The sequence below is a fragment of the Jaculus jaculus genome, chromosome 6 (assembly GCF_020740685.1).
Source record: "Jaculus jaculus isolate mJacJac1 chromosome 6, mJacJac1.mat.Y.cur, whole genome shotgun sequence".
Lineage (NCBI taxonomy): Eukaryota > Metazoa > Chordata > Mammalia > Rodentia > Dipodidae > Jaculus > Jaculus jaculus.
This window is the reverse complement of record NC_059107.1, coordinates 108,708,485-108,735,882: the sequence shown is the minus strand read 5'-3', so window position 1 is coordinate 108,735,882 and position 27,398 is coordinate 108,708,485. Positions and strand designations below refer to the sequence as shown.

The 27,398-nt window shown below is 37.7% G+C and overlaps 1 protein-coding gene across 1 annotated transcript in view; it reads right to left on the bottom strand.

The window, feature by feature from the left end:
* Positions 1-27,398, bottom strand: part of Lemd3 (LEM domain containing 3) — a 79,838-nt gene that overhangs the window by 29,956 nt on the left and 22,484 nt on the right. The window contains exon 2 of the mRNA XM_004650062.2: positions 4,144-4,181. Within this exon, the coding sequence (XP_004650119.2) occupies positions 4,144-4,181 (38 nt within the window). The remainder of the gene's footprint in view (positions 1-4,143; positions 4,182-27,398) is intronic.

Genomic DNA, 27,398 nt, shown 5'->3' with positions numbered 1-27,398 from the left:
GTATAGTTTATGTAACATGCCAAGCAGTCTAAAACAATTACACCCTCAATTTAACAGCACTTGTAATAAAGATAAACCAATTTTAAGTCAGGAGAATGGGAAGGGGAGTTTAGGAGAAGGAGTAATAACTTTTCATACTATCTGAGATAAATTCATGACTTTCAGAAGGCTGAGTCTTAATTTCTAGATCAATATCCATGCAGGAAATTCAGGCAAGATTAAAAGGCTCAGAATGACACTTAAAGGTGTAATGATATGCACCCTCATCTTTCCATGTTTTCATAGTCTATGCTCATCAAAAGAACCAGTTTGTACACTATGGGTAACATGCTTTGGCAATGCACTTTTAATCAGAGACCCTGGAAAGGATACTCAAACACTACAAGAGTCTACTACTACCAAGTTCTTGGTTTTATGTCTTATGGTCAACAGGGATATTTATTACTACTTGCCTTCCAAGCATTTTGCCACTATTATAATCCTTTTATTGGCCCCATTTCTGTCAATTCTGAATCAAGTCAATCCTTATTTTCACATAAAATAAAAATTGACACTACAGAGCGTGGCATGGTTGTTCATGCATGCTGATAATCTCAGCAGTTGGGCAGGAAGACAGCAAGTTCTATGCCGGCCTGGACTACACAGCAAGACCATGTCTTACATCAAAAAGTAAAAGTAAAACCAAAAACTCAAGAGTCTGAAAGCTCTGCACTTGTTATATTATGAATTATGAACAAATTTCAATAAAAATGTTTATCATAATAAAATGAGCAGAAGTCCCTAAGATAATGCAGTATATGGACTTGATAGATATAATCAAGGTGAATCTGCTCAAGCTAAGGAAATAAAGTATCTGAAAGTTGTGACATGTTTTTCTGGTCTGGGAAAAAAGGCAGGTGGTTTCCTTTTTGGTTTAGATGTCCTGATCATGCCCATGCTCACACCTCTTCCAAAATCAAAACAAAATTTGAATATTTAGCATCTGTCCTCTGTGATTACAACTTCAATCAACATCAGAAATGAAGGAATAAATGTTACCCAAGGTAAAAAGAGTAAAAAATCTAACCTGACAGAATTGATATCTACTAGATCACATATAAAGTGGTTAGGTTCTCATGTAAGGAACTTAAGCACTCAAAAAGCTAAACCATAATTTTTTCCCTAAGGTTTTCATAATGTATAAGTACACAAATCAAGCTTAAGAAAGAATCAGAAAGGCTTTGGTTCAGTTATACTCGGTACAAGGTATACTAAATTAGCAAATCTGAAAATGTTTAATTTTTTGTGTGTATGCAGATGCATGTGCCCCATACACACATATAAAGGTAAGAGGAGGACACTGTCTTCCTCTATTGTACTTTTATTTGAGACAGAGCTTCTGCTGAACCTGAAGCTCACAGTTTTTCATTGAACCCCAGTGGTCTCCTGTCTCCACCCCAATCAGTGCTGGAGTTACAGGCAGTGTGTGGTCATGCTTAGTTTTTTGGTTTATGAACATGTGTGCTAGGGATCAAACTTGAGTTCTTGTGCTTGGAGAGCAAGCATTCTTTCCAGCCCCTCAAATCAGTTTTTAAAGTAACTTTCATATTGGTTTACAAACCATCCACCCTGTTTCTCAAAATGTCTCCTAACATTTCAGTTTGAAATCCATCTTACAATTGGCTTCCCTAACTGCCTTGCTAATTAAAGACCTATAATAAATACACAAGTAATCAATCAATCAAGTGTTTATCAATCAAAAATAGTTTTATAAAGCCAGGCTTGGTAGTATATGCCTTTAATCCCAGCACTCAGGAGAGGTAGGAGGATCATTGTGAGTTCAAGAGCATCCTCCTGAGACTGTAAAGTGAATTCCAGGTCAGCCTGGGCCAGAGTGAGCCCCTACCTCGAAAAACCAAAAAAAAAAAAAAAAGAAAGAAAAAGTTTATAATTCAAATTAGCTATCTTCTTCCAATTTCTTGTTTTAGTATGATCAAGCTTATGTATACATATCATCCTCTAAAGCAAATATTTTATTCTTGAGATTAAAAAAATAAGGTAGGACTGGGTGTGGTGGTTTGAATAGAATAGAAGGCCCTCAATATATTCAGTCATTTGTAGTTTGCATCTGCTGGCTACCTGGCTGGAGGCAATGTCACTGGGTGATGTTAAGGTGTGGTGGTGGGTTTCTGATTTCAATCTAAAGATATGCAAAGTGTGCCTAGCTGGAGTTCCTGAAGTGTGCTGTGGCTTTTGACCTTTAGGCTTGTGCTTCTCTCTGTCTGCTTGGGCATGTGAAGGCAGGCCAGCTTCTTCTGCCATTATGGAACTTCCCCTGGATCTGTAAACTTCCATAAATCCCTTCCTCCATAATTGTGCCTGGTCTGAAAGTTCATCTCAGTGAATCTGAAGCTGTCTGCTACACTGGGTTTAGTCAGTAAAGTGCATATCACATAAAGCTGAGAACCTGGGTTGGGATCCCAGCACCAACATAAAAGCAGGCACAGCAGCATGCATCTGTAATCTCAAGGCTGAGGAGTCAGATTTATGAGATGACTGGACTTGCAGGCTAGGTAGCTTAGCTGCATCAGTGAGCTCCACATTCAGTGACAGCCTCTGTCTCAAAAAATAAGGCGAGGACGCAACAGAGGAAAACACCAAATGTACATCTCTGTCCTCCACACAGAACTGCACAGATGTGTGGACCCACATATATATGAACATGTATACATACACACCCCAAATACACAAACACACAAAGTTAAAAAATTAAAAAGTGACTCCATCAAATATTCTCATATAGTGTCACATTTAAATATTTCCCACTTTTGTCAATGTTCTCTTCAAATACATGTTTAACTGTGCCATGTCTTTGATTAAATGACAATGGATTTTCAACACTCAGCATAGGGTCTGAAACAGATAAAGCTCTTAATGTAAGTGAATGTCCATTATCTTCATTATAAGCATTCAGAGGTTCAGAACTTCTTCCATGGGGAAAAAAGTAACAGAAGAAAAATAAGACTTGTTCTTTGAAAACTCAATATAATGCACTAAACTTAAATATGATGCTGCAGTAGTAGAACTCTAAATGTCATCATTATCTTAAACAAATGTCATCACTAGAGTTTATTACTGAACATAATTATTTCAAAGTTCCACTCAATAATTTAAAATGATATTCTGAATTGGGGAAATATTTCAGCATCTAAAAGCACTTGCTTACATAGCCTGCCAGCCAGGGTTCAATTCCCCAGCACCTATGTAAAGCTGGATGCAAAGTGGTACATGCTTCTATGATTCTTAAAGGGCCTATGAACAATGGAAGGCAAAGCCAATGGGAGGTAGAGCCAGGAGAATCTGAAGCTCATAGGCCAGCTAATATGATATTTCTTTGCAGTCTGACAATTCATTTGCAGCAGTAAAAGGAGATCCTGTTTCAAAGAAGGGGAAACACAGAAATCTCAAAAGTTGTCCTCTGACCTCCACACATGCACTGTGTGTGGCACATGTAACCATACATACATACATACATACATACATACATACATACATACATACACACACACACACACACATACACACATATCAATCAATCACTAGATGGATAAACAAACAAATCTATGGATCTTACTGCACTTTATTACACACCCCTTAATAAAACAAATAGTTTTCCATACAGGTCTAATAGCCAGTTCCCATTAAAAAAAAAGCAACAAATATTTTGATATAAGTAAAATTTAGGCTAAAGTTATTATAACTTCCTCTGAAAAGAAAAAGAACCTTTAAAACACCTTGATATTTTCTTTCCAAATCTTCCTGATGGTTAAAAAGGCCACCAAGCAAAAATATCTAAAGAGTGGAGATGTGGACAAAGGGGAAGAACCCCACTAAAGCACCAGACAACTTAGGATAGCACCCATTCAAGTACACGACCAAGATCAAGGGAGGATGTGCCACTTGCATTTAGCTTGGTAGTTGGCTTTGCACTGAAGTGATTAACAATGCAGCTTTTAAAGTTATATTACAGCTGGGAATATTCAGCAAAAGGAAATGCACTGCCTCAAACTACCAGGATCTGAATGTTACTTTCCTTCTATCATCTTAATACTTTCATCATTTAAAACATGACATAAAATGTAAGCATTATGATCTTTTACTTACTTGTATATTTCCAAATGTTTCATCAAAGGGGTTTTTTACTATCAAGGAAAAGAAAAAACAAAAAACAAAGAGAACTATTAGCATCACTTAAGAATTTACGTCCCCCTAAACATGCACTCTGAAATGCCAGCACATACTCCCCTAAAACTGGATGCAAATATACATACAAAAGGTAAACAAACTGATGGTAATCAGAACTGGGAAAGTAATTTTTCAGAGTCACTATATTAATCATTCTCACTGAATTTGTGATTTTCTCCATAACCATTGTGAGCAAGAGCTCTGGTGTCAGACACTGAATTCAAGTCCCAGCTCCAGAATTCAACAATATCTCCTACTACTACTTAGTCACTTTAGGTGGCAATTTCCCCCATAAAGGAGGGATAATGATGATACCTACCGTATGTATACAGCTGCTGTCAGGATTAAATGAAATGATCTATATAAATGCTTGGCATACTGTCTATATCACTATGTTGTCAATAATAATGTTTATGTATTTATTGTTACTATTAATAATTATATACCAGGTTTGTATCTTAGCTTGCATTCTCTTCTCAGTTGTTCTACAAGTTATTCCTTTAGAATTCTAATGATTAAAAAGAACCCTGTGAATCTTTGCTACCACCAAGAAAAATGGCAGGAAAAAAATATACAAGTTAGCTAAGAATTGGAGCCCAGTATTTGACAACTCTGAATTTAAAAAAAAGAAAAAAACTAGTATAAGGAAAGGATTTATAGTTTTTCCATACACCCTTCTTCTTCTAACTCTTCCCCAAATATAAGAATAACTATACCATGTCTCTAACAATTATTCAGAACTTCTTCCATATCATGCTTTATTATATGTAAAAATGCTCCAATATTCAAATTACTCAAGATATACAGATTCTACATCACATAACCCAGGTCACAACTAAACTATCTCACAAAGTAGTTCACAATGACCAGGTTTCCTTTCTGTGATGCTTTTCTATTTTTATTTGAGAAAACAGGAAGTCCCATAGGAACCAGGAACTGCCTGATTCTAAGAAAGTCCATGAGAGAGACCAGTTTAACAAGATACAATAAAAAAGCAATGAAAAAAATGTATCCTGTTATCATCAAAAGATATTTAGACATTTCTCTACACAACAAACGGGAAGGAAAATTTTTTTGAAAGATAGAAAAATCAAGTTCTCAGAAGGAAGTAGAATAGAATAAATGTTAAGTACATTTTAAAAATCATAGCACATGGATTGAAAAATTAATAGCTTAATAACATTAATTTTCATGTGATATTTGTACACTGAAATAAAGCTATATTTAGCACAACATACTACCAAAAATGTCATGTCAATCTTATAATAAGTTGGCCAAATGATACTTGCTTCTACATTCATAGAAATATAAAAGCATGCAGTTCTAAACCAGCAACTTCTAAAGTCTATGAAGAGAATGCATAATAGGATTATTTTCAATTTTAATTAAATTATTTTTGTCAGAAATATCAAATGGAACCCAGCTCTTCGAGTGTCTGGATAAAAACATAGCTGTAAATTACAGATGCTCTATGTTCTACTATGAGCCTCACAACAGGGACCAGGAGTCCTCACACTTGTGTGTATGTAGCCAAGTATGGTACTAGACATACAACTGGTGCTTGAAAATGTTAACTGTGCTATCTAAGCTAAATGCACTCCTAATTTTTCTACCTTGTGTGTTAATACCTGAAGCAAAAGTGTTAAAATTTTGCAAAAAGATGGAGAAGATATGTCCCAAACCACTGGGAAGGTAGAAGGATGAGATAATAAAGAAAAAGTTAAGAGAAAAACAGTTCTGTTGAGAAACATTGTTCTTTTTTTTCTTATCTTCTGAGTTCTGCCAATTAAGTTGGCTGAGATAACTGAAAGCACAGCCTATCTATAAAAGCCAAAAAGAATGCCCTATTCACCTCCTGATTAAATAAATATATATCCTCCCCAAATGTTAACAACCCCTGTCACCTACTACAATAACAGACAAACCCAACAACAGCAGAAATAAAATATAGTCATGAGGTTAAGTTTTAAAAGGAAGCTTCTTCAATCCATAGTGCTAACAAATTCCAAGTCCTCAAATTTATGTCAAAAGTATCTTTATACATCTTTCTTCCAAATCATTTTAGTATAAAACACTAACAGTCCTCATTCAAGTTATCTAGTCTGTAATGAAAATGACATATTACCTTTAATCCCAGCACTCCAGAGGCAGAGGTAGGAGGATCGCCATGAGTTTGAGGCCACCCTGAGACTACATAGCAAATTCCAGGTCAGCCTGGACTAGGGTGAGACCCTACCTTGAAAAACAAAACAAACAAAAAAGACATCTTACTACTAGGAACAGTATAAAACATCCCTTTCCAATTTGGCAATAATGGAAAAGAAAGCTTACTTCAAGAGCAGGTGACTACAAGACTTTGTCACTTCATTTATTATTCCACCTTATTTCTAGGCAGACCTGAGAATGAATTACAGGTCCCACCTTCATCTTATGACAGTGAAAATGCCGAGACAGCACTTATAACTTACTCTTCCATTCCTGAAAGCACAGCTTTGAAGTCTACTGTCTTCGACTCTATAGTTCCAACAATTTTTGCATTATTGCTTCTTCTCAAATTTTCCTTCTTTGACTATTTCTTCATCAATTTCCTTGTTTAGGTTATTTCAAACTGAAAATACACCAAAACTTTGCCTATGTACATCCTTAATCTTCGTTTTTTAATTTTTTTATGAGAGAAAATTGGCGTGCTAAGGCCTCCAGCCACTGCAATGGAACTCTAGATGCATGTGCCACCTTGTGTGCATATACAACCTTGCACACTAGCATTACCTTGTGCATATGGCTTAGGTGGTACCTGGAGAGTTGAACAGGGCTTAGACATCACAGGCAAGTAAGTACCTTAGCCGCTAGGCCATCTCTCTAGCCCCCATCCTTAATATTTTGACTTAGTTTTCCTTTAAGCTACACTGATGACTAAATATCAAATTCCTAAAACAGTATTCGATTACAGCTTCAAAATCCTCCAGTGGTTTCCCACCATGTTTTGCACTTAAAACAATGGTAAAAGCCGAGCAAGGCAGAACATGCTTTAGTCCCAGCACTTGGGAGGCAGAGGTAGAAGGATCACCATGAGTTCAAAGCCACCCTGAGACTACATAGTGAATGGATTAGAGTGAAACCCTACCTCAAAAAAAAAAAAAAAAATAGTAAAAGAAAGCAATATTAACTACATTTGAATGGTAACCTGAAGAAGCAGAGGGAACATACCACACAGACATCTGAAACTTGAAGTTGATACACTAAACACCAGCCAAATATAGTAAGACTGGAAAATTGGTAACATTTCTGGTGGCTAGATCAAAAACAGAGCAAGCAGAAGAAACTATATTATACTGATTTCTTTTTAAATTTTTTAGAAAGAGAGGGCCTCAGCCACTGCAACTGAATTCCAGATGCATGTGCCACCTTATGCTTCTAGCGTACATAGGTCTTGGGGAATCACACCTGGGTCCTTAGGCTTCTTAGGCAAGTGCCTTAACCACTAAGCTATCTCTCCAGCCCATATTGTTAAAATTTTTTAAGGTTGCAAATAGCGTAGGCCCTTAAATATTCTCTGCATTTTACTCAAAAGGAGAAAACTTACAAAGCAGGGAGCATGTGTTTTGAAACAAAGGTGCATGTAGCAAGAGGCAGTTCCTACTGCCTCAAGAATGTGAGATTAGGAAACAAATTATCTCTCTACAGGTCCAGGAAAAGAGGTAAACAGTTTATTTATGGTGCTCTTCTCCAGCTTTCTCTGGATCAACAAAAGCAGCTTCAATGTGCACTTTTTTTGTTCTATATATCTGGATCTACTGTTTTCTGGTCCTCTTTATACGTGAATGTTCTCCTTCCTTTTCTTGAGGGTCCAATTTGCACTAGGCTAAAGCCATGAAGAATGATTAACAACTGTAACTTACTGTGACCTTCCTCTTTGCATACGCCTTGTGTATTTATTCTTAATATCACTGCACTACTATATATTATAATTTTACTATTTGGTGTTTTTTTTCCAAACAAGACTACAAAATCTCTTCCTATCCCAATTCCTTGAAGATAATGGGGACTAAGAACATGCCAAACAAACTGAAGCATGAATGCAGAAGTCTTCTAAAGTAAAAGCTTCATAATGTCAGGATAGCATTACAGTCCTAATCACTGTGTAATGAATGCTCTCCTTGGAACAAAAATAATATACTATGGCCAACCAGGCCAAATGAGCCAACGGGTGCAATAGTGGCACATCTGTTATGGAGGAAACCAACTACCCTATAATTGGACTGAAGGCCCACTCCATGGGAAGGGAATACATCCCTGATACTGAAAAGTTAAAAGAAGGGTAATCATGAGCCCTAGGGGTATAACATCTGCTGTTGTCTGGCTAAATGTATATACTATGCTTATCAAACTGCCCAGTAAGCACTTTTGTTAATGTTCACACCCTTATAATAATGCTACTTTCTCTTTTGGTAGAGAATCTTCTCTTTTCAGATGGCAGTGAACTTCGGAAGACTCAGAAAGTATCATGGTGATGGAAAGAAATGACCACAGTGCTCAGTACTGCAATATCTCTATCACACCTTCCAAGGCCCAGGATCTAATGCATAAGAGGTGGCGAAAAGAATGTAAGAGCCAAAGGAAGGGACAGGGCTCCATATAACATGCACCTTCCAGACACAAAATGGCCTGGATATCCATGGCTTCACAGTGCCTGAGACTACCTGCATAAGACCATCATAAGAGGAGGAAAAGATCATGACATCATAAGTAAAAGACAGACTGGTTGAAATGGGGAGGGGTGTGATGGTGAGTAGAGTTTCAAAGGAGTAAGTGGGGGGGGAGGGTATAACCATGGTGTATTTATTTTTTATAATCATGGAAGTTAATAAAAATAAATAAAAGAATATACTACATGTACTAAGCTCTTCTACCAAGCTGCTGCCTCAAGTACCTCCCTCCATACTCCAGTACCACCATTTCAGAGAAGATATTATTCCATTTGTGTGTATGATACTGGTACATGATATGGTTAGGGTGTTTCCATGAGGTAAACATGTTTTAATAAGCTGGTATCCAAGCTGACATGATTCAAAGCTATCTCCATCTGATTCTTAAATCTATATCCTACTTAATATAGAAATAACTAGGCAATGCTTTTCTACATGGTTTAAGGAAAGCATTTTTCTCTGGATCTTTCAAATTTTTAACCATTAATTGCAATCTCCTTATAATACATCAAAAACAAAAATGTGGATGTGGGAGCGGACACTGTTCAAGAATATGTGGTGCCTTTTAAGGAAAGTTTTTTAAAAATATTTTATTTATTTATTCATCTGACAAAGAAAGAGGGGGAGAAAGAGAGAGAAAGGGTATGCCAGGGCCTCCAGCCATTGAAAGCAAACTCCAGATGCATGTGCCTCCTTGAGCATCTGGCTAACATGGGTTCTAGGAAATCAAACCTGAGGTCCTTTGGCTTTGCAAGCAAACGTATTAACCGCTAAGCCATCCCTCCAGCCCTGTGTTGGCTTTTAGATGAGGAAAAACTCTTGAAACAAGTTCTCTAACTGGAATCTATGAAGATTTATCAGTAGTGCCCCTTGACTACTATGGGCAGAATTAATTCCAGTCATTCTCTTTGCTCCAAAAACACTGTTCATAGGACTGCTTTGGCATCAGTTTTAATTGGCCATAATATCTAATTTAGTACCATACTGCATTTGAACAACATTTTCATTTGGCTTCATCTTGCAACAGATGAGGGCAAACAAGTAACACCTACCTACTAGTTGCAAGAGCTAAGAAATGAATAAAGCTTGTCCTATCTTCAAGAGGTTCCAGCTGGAGGGCAACACCTCTACAAACAGGGACTTCTAAAGGCAGCCTCTTACAATTCCAAGACTCAAACTTTAAAGCCAGACATTAGTTAGGAAAATTGAAATATAGGGACTTACATTCAACGGCCTGAAAATGACCATTTTCTCTCTGGGTGATATATTTTGTATATAACACTCAATTTTACAAATCCCATTCCTAGCATTAATGACTTTAAGCAGAGAATAATTTTTATGTAAAGAAGACAAGGAAAGGGCTGGAGGGATGGCTTAGCGCTTAAGGCATTTGCCTGCAAAGCCAGAGGACCCTGGTTTGACTCCCCAGGACCCACATTAGCCAGATGCACAAGAGGGCTCATGTGTATGGAGTTCGCCTACAGTGGCTGGAGGCCCTAGTGTGCCCATTCTCTCTCTTTCTCTTTCAAATAAATATATATATGAAGGTAAGGAGAGTGGGAGGAATGAGTAGGAATGTTGGTAACAGCTGTACAACACTGCACCTGTGTAGCAAGCACTTCTGTATTTCACCATCAGCCAAACTGATCTAAAAATGGACAGGGTGAGCAAGGCAGGACATTCTTTTGCAACATAGCACTCTACCCATTTGTTTTTCAAAGTACTGCAACTATTCCATGGCCTTATTAAATATGTTTGTTCTACAACACAGACATATTTATTCAGTTCTTACATTTGTTCGCCACAAAAATAAGATTCCTGGGTGTGTGGAACACACCTGTACTCTCAGCATTCAGTAAACAGAGGTGGGAAGATGAGTTTGGCCATCTTGGGAGTAAAACCCTGTTTCAACAGGGGGGTAAAAAGATTCCTCGAGAGATAAAACTGCTATCAGACTGTAACTGAAATTATTTATTGCTACCGAACATTAAATTCACATTATAATTATATCCAAGTTTGGAACCTACTGAAAACAAAACTACATGAAAGATGTGTAGTCATAGCTATTTAGCAAATGTTTATAAAGCATAGTGTATAAGCCATGCTCTGAATACATGTTGCTGTGAGAGTAGTGGAAGTAAGTATGACATGTAAAATGATTAATAACACCAAACCTAATCTATACTAAAAACAGAACAATAAATAATACTGTGTGAGCATAAAGAAAGCTTTATCAGGAAGACAACATTCTACATCTGCAGGGATTTAACTTGTGCAGCTGTATATTCTTGTCAAAATATGATGGTATATTAAAGATTCAGACATACAGCTGTAGGCTCTTATCAAAACCTATCTGATCACATATATTAAGGACCCAAAGATTTCACTGTATGCAAATTATACTTTTTTTTTTTTAACTTATCTGACAAAGCCACAGTGACAGCGATTAGGAGTGGGGAGTCTTCTTTTGTGGATGGTTGTTATGGACACATGACCAAAAGACCATCAAACAAAAGAACCTAGCCTGGGAAGACTAAAAGTCTGCTCAGAACCTCAACCTGATTCATCAAGATGACAATCAGGGCTGAATGTTTTACTTCCTGGTTCTTACTCCTAAGACTTTTGCAATAGCTTGCCTATGCCCCCAGTATAGGACTCAAAGTCTCTCTCTCTACTCTCTCTGACTGACAAATCAAGATCCTCCACATACACTTAAATAAACTTAAGCTGTAAAGCTCCTCCCAACTCAATAAGTAACTTATATTTCCAAGCTTTTCTGCCTTACTTTCATTTTCTTTTCTAGTAAACCTTTGTTTAACCTATCATGTCTGCACTTGTCAATCCTTTCAAAGTCTAAGAACACAGACACAAAGCCACTGGCTTGAGAGGCTCCACTGCTCTCCAAACTAGTAACAACAAATAAAAACAACATGATACTGGCACAAAAACAGACATGTCCCAGAAATAAAATACCCAGCCATAGCTTCCTGATTTTTGGCAAAATACTAAAAACATACATTGAAGAAAAAGACAACCTCCACAAATAGGGTGAGAAGACTGGGGAGTCATAGGTAAAATGAACCTAGATTCCTTAACTCACTCAGTAAGAAAATCAATCCGAATGAAGCAAAGACTTGTAGTTTGAAACTATTAAAAGATAATAGGCATAGGCAAGAACTTTATCTGAAAAGGACACCAATAGCAAGTAAGACCAAAAATTGACAAATGGGATTCCATGAAACTGTAAAGCTTCCACACAACAAAGGAAACAAGTGATGAGACAGCCTTTAGAATGGGAGAAATGTTTTGCTAGCCACAACTGACAGAGTAGTATATAGAATACATAAACAACTCCAAAAACACCCCCAAAAATATCTATAAATGAGCCACAGAAATAAAGACAATTTCCAAATTATTAAGTACAAATGGCTAATAAACATGAAAACATGGTCAACATCCTTAGCCATCAGGGAAATGAAAAATTAAAACTACATTAAGTCAAAACACCAGAGATACTTAAACACTCATGTTTACTGTGACATCATTCACAATAGCCAGGAAATGGAGCCAGCCTAGATACCCATCAACAGATGAATGAAGAAAATATGGTACATATATACTCAATGGAATTCTATAAAGAAAATCATATCATATTTGCAGGAAGATGAATATAAGTGAAAACCATGATATTAAGTAAAATAAGCCACGTTCAGAAAAATCAAATACCACACATTTTCTCTTATATGTGAAATCTAGATTTAAGGTTATGTATGTGGAGGGGTCAAAAAACTAGAAAAAAGACCATGAGCCAGGAAGAAGAATAAGGAGATACATATAATAAGAAAGCAAAGAGGTGTCTAAATGGAAAAAGAGCCAGATGGATGACGGGATGGGGTGGGGGGACACAAAGGGACAGTGGGAAAAAGGAACAAATGAGAACAAAGTATAACATGTAAGTATGAAAATGATATAATGAAGACTGCTTTGTGTTCCATTCTAATTTTTTACACTATATTAACTTTTCATCATTCCGGTCAAAATCGTTATTAAGAAAACAAGTAGCACACATGTTGATGAGGATGAAAGGAGAGAAACCTAACACAAACAGCTGGGAAAAAAATATAAGTTACTCCAGCCACTATGGACACCAGTATGGTCAGAAAACTAAAAATCGGGGCTGGGGAGAGGGCTCAGAGGGTATACTTACGTATACCAACTTGCCATGCAAGACTGAAGGCCTTAGAGGGCCTGACTTAGTCTGAGTTAGATACCCTAGCACCCACATAAATAGCTGGGCACATCACACACACCTATAAATCACAGTCCTGTGGAGAAATCAGAGAATTGTTTGAACTCACTGGTGAGTCAGTCTGACCAGTAAACCAGCAGCTCCAGGTTCAGGGAGAGGGTCCAACTCAAAGAAACAAGCTGGCAGACAAGTGCTAGAGGAAAACTCTCAACATTCTCTTCTGGCCTAAACATATGCCCCCATGGGGTGCACGCATCTCCATGTACACCCATGAATACATTCAACCACACAAAAAGGGAGGAAGGGAGGGAGGGAGGTAGGGAGGGAGGGAAGAAATGACACACTGGACCAAATGGTATTTATCTCACATGTACAGGGTTGAGTCAACATGAAAATGGTCAACTAATCCATCAAAGCAATAGACCAAAGAAACACCATCTGATGATTTTAAATTTTCTCAGTAAATAAGAAACAGGGGGCCCTTCCACAAATTCATAAATACTTGCAAACAAACAAACAAAAGCCCTGCAGTTAGCACTGCCTGTAACTATGAGAAATTCAAAGCATTCCCACTAAGATCAGGAAAGAGGCAGAGATATCCTTGTTCTGCACTGTTCCATAATTACCATACTAGAAGTCCAAACAAACATAAAAAAAGGAAAGGAAAAGAACAAAAAAGTAGAGATTGAAAGAAATACAATGTTGTAAATTTACACAGTAATTTATGTAGGAAATCTAAACAAATCAGAGATTCCTGGCACTTTACATATAGCCATTTCAACATGAAAGATTAATGCAAGTAAGTATGAGCATATAACCAGGGAAAATAAAATCAGTATGTAAAAAGCATGATGTTAAAAAATATATATACTTTTAAATTAATTTATTTATTTGACAGAGAGAATGGGAATGGGTGTGCCAGGGCCTCAAGCCACTGTTAATTAACTGCCGGCCCATGTGCCACCTTGTGCATCTGGTTTATGTAGGTACTGGGGAATTGAACCTGGGTTTTTAGGCTTTGCAGACAAGCATCTTACCAACTAAGCCATGTCTCCATCTTCTGTCTGATAAAACTGGGTTTCATGTATTCCAGGCTGTTCTCTAATTGGGTATGTGTAACACAGGATGACCTTAAACTTCTGATCCTCCCACTTTCATCTCCAATATGTACTACTATATCAGGTTTATGAGGTACTGGGGATTGACACAGGGCTTCTTGGACACTAAGCACATTACCACCAAATTAAATTCTTAGCCCCTCAAAGCCATTTGTATGTTTATGTTTATGGCAACATTTTCATAACAGTCAAAAGATAGAAACAACTTACGTATTCATCAGAATACTACTGAACCATAGAAAAAGATGAATTCTATCATTTTGACAACACAGACAAATTGGAGATCCCTTATGTTACATAAAAAGGTCAGGCAAAGTGATGGGATACCTTCCAGTGAGTTGTTGGCCAGGGAGGTCCACGATGCCCCATAACATTATAGGCCATTGCCAAGGCCCTGGTTTCACACCAGGAACAGATAGATGGGAAGACCCTATGGCTGAAGACTCCACATACCTGGGCTGCAAGGCCACTGAAAAATCCTGCTGAAACTGAGTTTATAACCTCCTCCATGTAGACCAGATGACAGAAAGCTGGAAGAAGTCATTCTGCATTCAGCTCAATGGGAGAGAGAGAAATCATCAGTGAAGGTAAAGATACTCAACAGCGGACACTGCAAGCCTTTTATTTTGCCAGCCAGGCCAAATGAGCCAATGGGTGCAATAGTGGCAAGTCTGTCATGGTAGAAACCAACTGCCCTCTAATTGGACTGGAGGCTCACTCTGTGGAAAGGAATACATCCCTGATACTGAAAACCTAAATCAGGGGCAGTCATGAGCACAAGGGGTGTTACGTCTGCTGCTGTCTGGCTAAATGTCTATACTATGCTCATCAAACTGCCCAGTAAGCACTTCAATGTCCATACCTATATATTAATTCTACTCTCACTTTTGATAGAGAACCTTCTCTTTTCAGATGGCAGTGACCTTGGAATGACTCAGAAGGCATCATGGTGCTGGAAAGAAGTGACAGGAATGCTCAGCACTGCAATATCTCTATCACACCTTCCAAGGCTCAGGGTCTACTGTGGATGAGGTGGTAGAGAGAATGTAAGAGCCAAAGGAAGGGGTCCTTACAACATGCTCCCCCCAGACACAAAATGGCCTGGATATCCATGACCTCACAGTGCCCGACACTACCTACACAAGCCACCATAATAGGAGGAAAAGATCATAACATCACAGTAAGAGAGAGACTGATTGACAGGGGGAGGCAATATGATGGAGAATGGAATTTCATAGGGGAAAGTGGGGGTAGGGAGGACATTATCAGGAGATATTGTTTATAATCATGGAAGTTGTTAATAAAAAAATTTGAAAAAAAAAAGGTCAGGCAAAAGATCTAAAAATGAAATAGAGAAATCTCATCTCACAGAAGATGAGAGAAAGAATGGTGGCTAGGAGAAGCAGGGAAAGAAACTGGGAGAAATGAGGAAAGGCTACTCAATGGGTATTAAGTTACAATTAGATAGGGTAGAGTGACTACATATGACAGTGTGCTGTGTATTTCAAAAGTCTGGAAGAAAAGATTTTAAATGTTTTTAATATAAAGCAAATGGTTCAGTTATCTGAATTTAAACATTACACAATGAATGTACATATTGAAATATGACAAGTACCTCGTAAACACACACAAAATTTTGTCTTACCTAACAATTTAAAAGAATTCTAAGCTGGGCGTGGTGGCTCACGCCTTTAATCCCAGCACTTGGGAGGCAGAGGTAGGAGGATCGCCATGAGTTCGAGGCCACCCTGAGACTCCATAGTGAATTCCAGGTCAGCCTGGGCTAGAGTGAAACCTTACCTCGAAAAACCAAAAAAAAAAAATAAAAGATAAATTAAAAACAAAAGAATTCTAGTAAGAGAAACCAGAAAAAAAAAAAGGAAAAATATTTCATGCCTGCTGATAGAAAGACTTAACAGTGCCATGAAGCTTTTCACAATTTCATTTACGGGTTCATTGTAAATCCTCAAAATCCTAAATTATTCTGTAGATAGGATTCTACTGTTCATACATAAAAGCAATAGTATACCCAAAAGACTATACAATATTCAAAAGCAAAGGTGGAAGTCTGACACTGCCTTACTTCAAAACTTATTATAGGACTTCCGGTTAAGATGGCGGCGTAGGTACCTCGCCAAAGCAGCTTAGGGGGGAAAAAGACCAAAAAAATTCAGCAAAATACACACTTCCACTAAAAAGTGAGGTGTATAGGAAATTGAGGCGGCAGCGGAGAAGTAGAAGAGTTATAGAGCATCCAGAGCCCGCACAGGCGGGAACAGCGGATCCGGGTCAGCTCGGCCAACCGCTGCAGCCGCGGCGCGGCAGAAAGCCGCCGGACTCTCGGCTCGAGCTGCAGGACAAGCCAGGTGCGGGATTTTCCCCTCACACCACGCTCTCCGCAACTCGGGAAACGTGAGGGGAGAGCGGCAGCGAGCAGCGGAGGGAGGAGCAGACCGCGAGGTAGAAGCACACGTGGAACAGCGATACAACCAGAGCAGCCGCGGCTCCCACCCCTCTCCCACCGCCTGAACCCAGCTCCAGCGAAGACAGCAGCGGCCCGGGACCGGCCACGCCAACTTGGGCTGACAGCAGGACCCAAGCAGGAGCAGAGTTCGGCAGCAACTTCAGCGGCTCCAGCAGCGGTACCAGCGGCCCCAGCAGCAGCGGACCCAGAAGCGGCAGCGGCGGCAGATCCCACAGCAGCGGATTCGGGGGAGCAGCGGCGGTGGACACGGCAGCGGCAGCTTCAGCAGCGGTGGTGGCTCCGGTGGTGGCAGCTACAACAGCAGCAGAGGCAGCAGCAGCGGCTCAGTTTGCCCCGTAGGAAAAGCAAGTGCCCAGCTCCAGAAATCAGAACAGCAGCCCCACGACCCAGGCAGCAACTTGACTGAGACCACAATCACCCAAGGTAACTGGGACTGCACCAGGGAAGGGACTTACTTGGTCACAAGCTGACTTGGATACCTCAACAGACCAGAAATCTAAACCTCTTTGTTGATAGAGGATCTGGTCATTATAATAACTACTCTTGCATACATACTCGGGGCTGTTTTTGATGGAATGGGTACAGTGTTTAGTTAAATTTTAGAATCTACCAGTATATTATTCCACTCAGCCTGCTTGAATACTCCTATAGCAGGGAAACTCAACCCCTAAGAACATCTTTGTAGATACTCTGAGAGTCTTAAGAGCCACACCTAATACCTTAAGGTCCTACCCTGAAAATATATTACATCAAATCAATTGATACAGCTAAGAATACACAGCTAGCTAGAAAATCCAAGCATTAACTTAATCCAAGATGCAAAAATATATACATTATAACACAAGAAACACTAAAAAGCAAGACGATATAAATCCACCTAAAAATATTAATGCATCAGAAATGTCCTCCAGTGAGAAAGAGTTAGAGGAAATGCCTGAGTAAGAGTTCAAAAGAATAATTATAAATATGTTCAAAGAGGTCAAAGAACACATGAAAACAACCAAAGAAGAAATCAAAGAGGAAATCAAAGGAATCAAAGAAGAGGCAGGACACCAATTTAACGAAATAAAGAAGGCAATACAAGACATAAATAGGAAAATAGAAATAATAAAGAAAAACCAGTCAGAATTACTAGCAATGAAGAACACAGTTAATGAAATAAAAAACTCTGTAGAAAATCTCACCAGTAGGATGGATGAGGGAGAGGACAGAATATCTAAGCTAGAAGATCAGGTGGCAGACCTAATGCAGTCCAACAAAGAGAAAGACAAACTTATAGAAAAGTATGAGTGGGAATTTCAAGATATTCGGGACACTATGAAAAGATCCAATATAAGAATTCAGGGCATAGTAGAAGGAGAAGAACTCCACTCCAGAGGCATAGTAGGCATCTCAACAAAATCATAGAGGAAAATTTCCCCCAAATTGGGAAAGAGGTGCCAATACAGATACAGGAAGCCTTTAGAACCCCAGCCAGACAAAACCCAGAAAGAACCTCTCCTCGCCACATTATACTCAAACTTCCAAACACACAAACCAAAGAAAAAATATTGAAAGCAGTTAGAGAGAAAAATCAAGTTACCTACAAAAGCAAGCCCATCAGGATTACACCAGATTATTCAACACAAACTTTTAAAGCCAGAAGGGCTTGGAGTGATATATTCCAAGTTCTGAAAGATAACAACTGTCAACCAAGGTTACTTTATCCTGCAAAGTTATCCATTCAAATAGATGGAGAAATAAAGACATTCCATGACAAAAGCAGGTTAAAGGAGTATTTGAAGACAAAACCAGCTCTACAGAAAATACTTGATAGAATCCTCCATGCTGAACAAAAGGAAAAGCACACATATAAGGAACCTAGAAAAAACCAGCTATACTCAAATACCAGTTAAAAGAAGAGAGAACAGGTAGAACAAGTAACACACACACACACACACAAATGGCAAACATAAATACACACCTTTCAATAATATCTCTTAATATCAACGGTCTCAATGCCCCAACGAAAAGACATAGATTTGCAGACTGGGATAAAAAGCAGGATCCTACAATTTGTTGTCTCCAAGAAACTCACCTTTCTACAAAGGATAGATATTATCTTAGGGTGAAAGGTTGGAAGACGGTGTTTCAAGCAAATGGGCCTAGAAAACAAGCAGGGGTTGCTATCCTAATATCAGACAGGGTAGACTTTAGTCCGACATTAGTCAAGAAAGATAAGGAAGGTCACTTTATATTGATTAAGGGCACACTCCAACAGGAGGACATTACAATCCTAAACATATATGCACCTAACATGGGGGCTCCCAAATTCGTCAAACAAACACTATTAGAACTAAGGTCACAGATAACACCAAACACAGTGGTGGTGGGTGACTTTAACACCCCACTCTCATCAATTGACAGGTCATCCAGGGAAAGAATAAACAGAGAGGCATCTGGACTAAATGAGGCCATAGAAGGAATGGACCTAACAGATATATACAGGACATTTCATCCAAAGGCGGCAGAATATACATTCTTTTCAGCAGCACATGGAACATTCTCTAAAATAGACCATATATTAGGACACAAAGCAAATCTTAACAAATTCAAGAAAATTGAAATAATTCCTTGCATTCTATCTGACCACAATGGAATTAAACTACAAATCAGTAGCAAGAAAGGCTATAGAGCATACACAAAATCATGGAAACTAAACAATACACTACTAAATGATGAGTAGGTCAATGAAGAAATCAAAAAGGAAATCAAAAAATTTATAGAGTCAAATGATAATGAGAACACAACATACCAAAATCTCTGGGACACAATGAAGGCAGTTCTAAGAGGTAAATTTATAGCCTTAAGTGCCTATATTAAGAAATTAGAAAGGTCGCAAGTAAACGACCTAATGCTTCTTAAAGCCTTGGAAAAAGAAGAACAAGGCAAACCAAAAAGTAGTAGACGGGAAGAAATAATAAAGATTAGGGCAGAAATTAATGAAATAGAAACAAAAAAGAACAATCCAAAGAATTAATGAAACAAAGAGTTGGTTCTTTGAAAGGATAAACAAGATTGATAAACCCTTAGCAAATCTGACCAAAAGAAAGAGAGAAGAGACACAAATTAATTAAATCAGAGATGAACAAGGTAACATCACAACAGATTCCAGAGAAAGTCAAAAAATTATAGGGACATACAATAAAACCATATATACTCCACAAAGTATGAAAATCTGAAAGAACTGGATGATTTCCTTGATCTATATGACCTACCTAAATTAAATCAAAATGAGATTAATCACTTAAATAGACCTATAACAAACATGGAGATCCGAGCAGTTATCAATAATCTCCCAACTAAAAAAAGCCCAGGCCCGGATGGATTCACTGCTGAATTTTACCAGACTTTTAAGGAAGAGCTAAACACCATTGCTTCTCAAGCTTTTCCAGGAAATAGAAAAAGAAGGAATTCTACCAAACTCCTTCTATGAGGCCAGCATCACCCTGATACCAAAACCAGGCAAAGATAGAACAAAAAAAGAAAATTACAGACCAATCTCCCTCATGAACATAGATGCAAAAATTCTCAACAAAATATTGGCAAACAGAATACAAGAGTGTATCAAAAAGATCATTCACCCGGACCAAGTAGGCTTTATCCCAGAGATGCAGGGATGGTTCAACATACGCAAATCTATAAATGTAATACATTACATAAACGGGTTGAAGGACAAAAATCACATGATCATCTCATTAGATGCAGAGAAAGCATTTGACAAAATCCAACATCCCTTCATGATAAAAGTCCTACAGAGACTGGGAATAGAAGGAACATATCTCAATATAATAAAGGCTATTTATGACAAGCCTACAGCCAACATATTACTAAATGGGGAAAAACTGGAAGCTTTTCCACTAAAATCAGGAACAAGACAAGGGTGTCCACTGTCTCCACTTCTATTTAATATAGTTTTGGAAGTCTTAGCCATAGCAATAAGGCAAGAGACACACATAAAAGGGATACAAATTGGAAAGGAAGAAATCAAGTTATCATTATTTGCAGATGACATGATTCTATACATAAAGGACCCTAAAGACTCTACTAGCAAGCTGTTAGAGCTGATCAAAACCTACAGCAATGTAGCAGGATACAAAATAAATACACAGAAATCAGTAGACTTTGTATATGCTAACAACAAACACACAGAGGATGAAATCAGAGAATCACTCCCATTCACAATTGCATCAAAAAAAATAAAATACCTTGGAATAAACCTAACCAAGGAAGTAAAGAATCTATACAATGAGAACTTTAAAACACTCAAGCGACAAATTGCAGAAGACACTAGAAAGTGGAGAAACATCCCTTGTTCCTGGCTTGGAAGAATCAATATCGTGAAAATGGCAATCTTACCAAAAGCAATCTACACATTTAATGCAATCCCTATCAAAATTCCAAAGGCTTTCTTCATGGAAATAGAAAAAACAATCCAAAAATTCATTTGGAAGCACAAAAAACCTCGAATATCTAAAATAATACTGAGCAACAAAAAAGAGGCTGGTGGTATCACCATACCTGATTTTAACCTATACTACAGAGCCACAGTAACAAAAACAGCATGGTACTGGCACAAAAACAGACATGTAGATCAGTGGAACAGAATAGAGGACCCAGATGTAAGCCCAAGTAGCTATAGCCACCTGATATTCGATAAAAATGCCAAAAATACTCATTGGAGAAGAGACAGCCTCTTCAGCAAATGGTGTTTTGAAAACTGGATAAATATCTGCAGAAGGATGAAAATAGATTCTTCTCTCTCGCCATGCACAAGAATTAAGTCCAAATGGATTAAAGACCTTAACATCAGACCGGAAACTTTGAAACTGCATGAGGAAAAAGTAGGGGAAACCCTTCAACATATTGGTCTTGGCAAAGACTTTCTGAATACAACCCCAATTGCTCAGGCAATAAAACCACAGATTAACCACTGGGACCTAATGAAATTACAAAGATTTTGCACCGCAAAGGACACAGTGAAAAAAGCAAAGAGGCAACCTACAGAATGGGAAAAAATCTTCGCCAGCTATATATCTGATAGAGGATTAATATCTAGGATATACAGAGAACTCAAAAAGTTAACTAATAAGGAATCAAACAAGCCAATCAAAAAATGGGCTAAGGAGCTAAATAGAGAGTTCTCAATGGAAGAAATACGAATGGCATATAAGCACCTAAAAAAATGTTCTACGTCACTAGTCATCAGGGAAATGCAGATTAAAACTACATTGAGATTCCATCTCACTCCTGTCAGATTGGCCACCATCATGAAAACAAATGATCATAAATGTTGGCGGGGATGTGGAAAAAAAGGAACCCTTCTGCACTACTGGTGGGAATGCAATCTGGTCCAGCCATTGTGGAAAACAGTGTGGAGGTTCCTAAAGCAGCTAGAGATTGATCTACCATATGACCCAGCTATAGCACTCCTAGGCATATATCCAAAGGACTCATCTCATTTCCTTAGAAGTACATGCTCAACCATGTTTATTGCTGCTCAATTTATAATAGCTGGGAAATGGAACCAGCCTAGATGTCCCTCAACAGATGAGTGGATAATGAAGATGTGGTACATTTATACAATGGATTTCTACTCAGCGGTAAAGAAAAATGAAGTTATGAAATTTGCAGAAAAATGGATGGACCTGGAAAGTATTATACTAAGTCAGGTAACCCAGGCCCAAAAAGCCAAGCGCCACATGTTCTCTCTCATATGGGGATCCTAGCTGCAGATGACTGGGCTTCTGCGTGAGAATGAAAATACTTAGTAGCAGAGGCCAGTAAGTTGAAAAGGAGACATAAAGGGTGGAGAAAGGAAGGGAGGAGGATACTTAATAGGTTGATATTGTATATATGTAATTACAATGTTTGTAATGGGGAGGTAATATGATTGAGAATGGAATTTCAAACGGGAAAGTGTGGGGGTGGGGAGGTAGGGAATTACCATGGGATATATTTTATAATCATGGAAAATGTAAATAAAAATTTAAAAAAAAAAAAAACTTATTATAGGGCTACAGAGATAGCTTAGTTGTTAAGGCAATTGCCTACAAAGCCAGAGAATCCAGGTTCAATTCCCCAGGACCTCCGTAAAGCCAGATGCACAAGGTGGTGAATGCATCTTAAATTCAAAATAAGGAAAAAAAAATAAAGATAACATAGTCTTAAGCCATAATTTACATTGTCAAATCAGATTTTTATTTATTCAGGTTTTAGTTATTTATGTTTAAAGTAACATAAATTTAGCACACTGGAAAATAGTCAAAATATATATTTTTTGCATCTAATAATTTTTAAAAGTAAATATTCATAAATGTTTTAATAATCTGTGTGAGCTTTTATATGTGCAAGTGCATATGTGTGTGTGCAAGTGTGCATATATGCCCATGTGTGGAGATCCAAGGACCACCATCCACCTTTTTTTGAGACAAGGGCTCTCACTAGACTGGGGCTCACTGATTAAACTAGGTTGGCTGGCCAGCCAGCCCGGGAATCCTCCTATATCTGCCTCCCCAGTGCTAGAATTACAGGAATGTGCTGATATACTTGACATTTGTTTTATACATGGACACTGGGAACCAAACAAGCACTTTACCTTAACTAAGCTATCTCATTAGCCTCCCATAAAGTAGTTTATGACATACTTATTAATATACTAAGCTATAGGTGATCCACCTACCAAGATTTCATAAGACACTTGGTATGTTGAAATAAAGTATTGCTAAAGTAGAATCAAGAAGATTCCAAAATATTACACATGAACTTTGGTATCTTCACAAAATATCCACAACTCAAAAAGTAACTAAAATTGAAGTTGCAACTCAAAAATTATTTAAGATTTTGAAACTTTAAGAAAATCTTAACAATTTACACTAAAGGAAAATATAAATTAATAATGAATTTACTGCACCTTCCTCCTCAAAGACAAAACTCAGTGGCTCCAAAACTCCAGGGGAAACCCACTGTTACCACCATCTAATTTTACCAGCTAAAGGCACCCTTATGGTTTACCCTGATGCTGAGTAGATAGGTACTAAAAGGAATATATTCACAAGACAAAGATGTCAACTTAAATCATGGACCTTTGTCACATTATACTGCTCAAAGCTCAGAAGTCTGAGTGATCCTGCTTTTCAGTACATTCAACAAATCTTTTTTAAAAAATGATTTCTGTACATACACCACTTACCACAAGTAAACAGAAAAATAAAGGTGAAATTCACAAAAGTTAGATGCAAACCTATAAAAAATAACAAGCATCTGTGCAGACATTAACTTATCACCCAGAGAAATTTAAGCTAATACTATAATTTATTAAACATAACAGCTTACTGGTCAAAGAAATTTTCAACATTAACTGACACACTAAACTGACTATAGATAGCATTTCCTCAAGGTTTATATTACAAGATTGCAAGCATTAAAACAAGGTCTGATCCAAAAGAGCACTGTAAAATGAGAATTTGGGCACCCGAAAGGAATCTGGGGTACAGTGCCCCCTCTAGCTGTTAACGCAATACATAAAACTGGTCTACTTAATAACTGCTGGTTTGAATGTGCTGCCACCCACTACAAATTCATGATGAAAATTTAATCCCCAACATACAGTCTTGAAAGGTAGTACCTTTTGAGGGTGATTAAGTAACAAGGTCTCTGTCTTCATGAATAAACTAATGTCATTATCTTGAGAGTAGATCTGTTCTCACAAGAATGGATTTGTTCTAAGATAAGTCAACCTTCCTTTGCTCTTTGTTCTACTTTCTGGCATAGAATGGTGCAACAAGAAGGCCTTCCAGATGTGGATCCTAGATTTTGGATTTCCCAGCCTTCAGAACGGTAAGAAATTTATCTCTGTTCTTTACAAATTAGTTAAATATTCTGTAACAGCAGTACAAAACAAACTAAGGCTTTGACACTATAAATTACATTGTGTATCTTTAACATTTTCAATGACTATCACCATTTAGTTTTGTGTAACACAATGAAAATAATCAAGTGAGAAAACTGGAGATAAAAAATCTATAAAAGAATAAAGAGGCAAGACTGGGGAGAAAAAAGCCTAAATGGTGGTTTTTATTCCATTCATCAAATACAAACAAGCAACACTGCTATGGTAAAAAGAAAAAAGCATATATAGAGAAGCAAAGACTGAAATGTGACTATAACAAACATGAACATCATTAACTTTATGAGAAATTAATTCAAATTACATCTGTCTTGACTTTAGCTCTCAAAGAAAACATACCCAGCTATAAAGTCCTTTAGGAAGTAGAGGCATTAAACTATGTCATGTATAGATCAAACCCAAGTCCATGAAACACAACTATTTACACAGCTATAACATGTATTAACACATTTTTTGATTGCTTAATATATAGAATCTTGAGAGTAAAAACCATGTTTTCATATGAAGACAATGGATAGAATGTACAGCATTCAATATAAATTCTATCAGATTCTCACCTAACATCAACAACCCCACCTCTAAGGTTCATGCATGTTATTTAAATGCCCCATAGCCTTCTTTTTACTTTCTAAGAGGATCTCACTAAGTTGCCCAGATTGGCATCGCCTAACACCTACTTCCACTAACTTCTACAATTTCTACTTGAGCAAAATAGAATAAGTATGTGTGAATGAGTGAAAAATAAAAATAAAAATTGACACATGCAGTTACCCAATACCATCCTACTTGCTGTTACAGTTAATAACCTAGAGTTACTTTGAGATTATTAAAGCAAATGAAATCATCAGGCTCAAGTTATCACTGTGCACAACCAAAACACAATTCAGGGTAATCAGGGAAAAAGAATTTAAATTTAATCAGTTGGAAACTGCCAAATAATTTCTAGCTAGGGAGTTTCCACACTTACTAACTCCTGTTTATCTTACTTCCTCTTTGGGCCTATAAATGTTCATTGTCCATGCAACTGTGGAGTGCAGTGCTCTGAGTCTCTGTCTCTTCATGCTGCCCAATTCATGAGTTTAAAAAAAAAAAAAAAAACTTACTTTTGTAAAAAGCTTTATTCTTTTTTTAAAATTTTTATTAGGATTTTCCATGATTATAAAAAAATATCCCACGGAAGTTCCCTCCCTCCCCCCCAACACTTTCCCCTTTGAAATTTCATTCTCCATCATATTACCTCACCAACTCAATCATTGTACTTGCATATATACAATATCAACCTATTAAGTACCCTCCTCCCTTCCTTTCTCTTCCCTTTTTAACTTACTGGCCTCTGCTACTAAGTATTTTCATTCCCATGCAGAAGCCCATTCATTTGTAGCTAGGATCCACACATAAGAGAGAACATGTGGCACTTGGCTTTCTGAACCTGGGTTACCTCACTTAGTAGGATCCTTTCCAGGTCCATCCATTTTTCTGCAAATTTCATAACTCCATTTTTCTTTACCACTGAGTAGAACTCCATTGTATAAGTGTGCCACATCTTCATTATCCACTCATCAGTTGAGGGACATCTAGGCTGGTTCCATTTCCCAGCTATTATAAATTGAGCAGCAATAAACATGATTGAGCATGTACTTCTAAGGAAATGAGATGATTCCTATGGACATAGGCATAGGAGTGCTATAGCTGGGTCATCTGGTAGATCAATCTTTAGCTGTTTTAGGAACCTCCACACTGATTTCCACAATGGCTGGACCACATTGCATTCCCACCAGCAGTGTAGAAGGGTTCCTCTTTTTCCACATCCCCGCCAACATTCATTTGTTTTCATGATGGTGGCCAATCTGACAGGAGTGAGATGGAATTTCAATGTAGTTTTAATCTGCATTTCCCTGATGACTAGTGAAGTAGAACATTTTTTTTAGATGCTTATATGCCAATCGTATTTCTTCCTTTGAGAATGCTCTATTTCGCTCCACAGCCCATTTTTTGATTGGCTTGATTCCTTATTATGTAACTTTTTGAGTTCTTTGTATATCCTAGATATTAATCCTCTATCAGATATATAGATGGCGAAGTTTTCCCATTCTGTAGGTTGCCTCTTTGCTTTATTCACTGTGTCATTTTCAGTCCAAAATCTTTGTAATTTCATGAGATCCCAGTGATTAGTCTGTGGTTTTATTGCCGGAGCAATTGGGGTTGTATTCAGAAAGTCTTTGCCAAGACCAATATGTTGAAAGGTTTCCCCTACTTTTTCCTCATGCAGTTTCGGAGTTTCCGGTCTGATGTTAAGGTCTTTAATCCATTTGGACTTAATTCTTGTGCATGGAGAGAGAGAAGAATCTATTTTCATCCTTCCACAGATATATATCCAGTTATCCCAACACCATTTGCTAAACAGGCTGTCTTTTCTCCAATGAGTTTTTTTTTTTTTTTGCATTTTTATTGAATATCAGGTGGCTATAGCTACCTGGACTTACATCTGGGTCCTCTATTCTGTTCCACTGATCTACATGTCTGTTTTTGTGCCAGTACCATGCTGTTTTTGTTACTATGGCTCTGTAGTATAGGTTAAAATCAGGTATGGTGATACCACCAGCCTTATTCTTGTTGCTCAGTATTATTTTAGATATTTGAGGTTTTTTGTGATTCCAAATGAATTTTT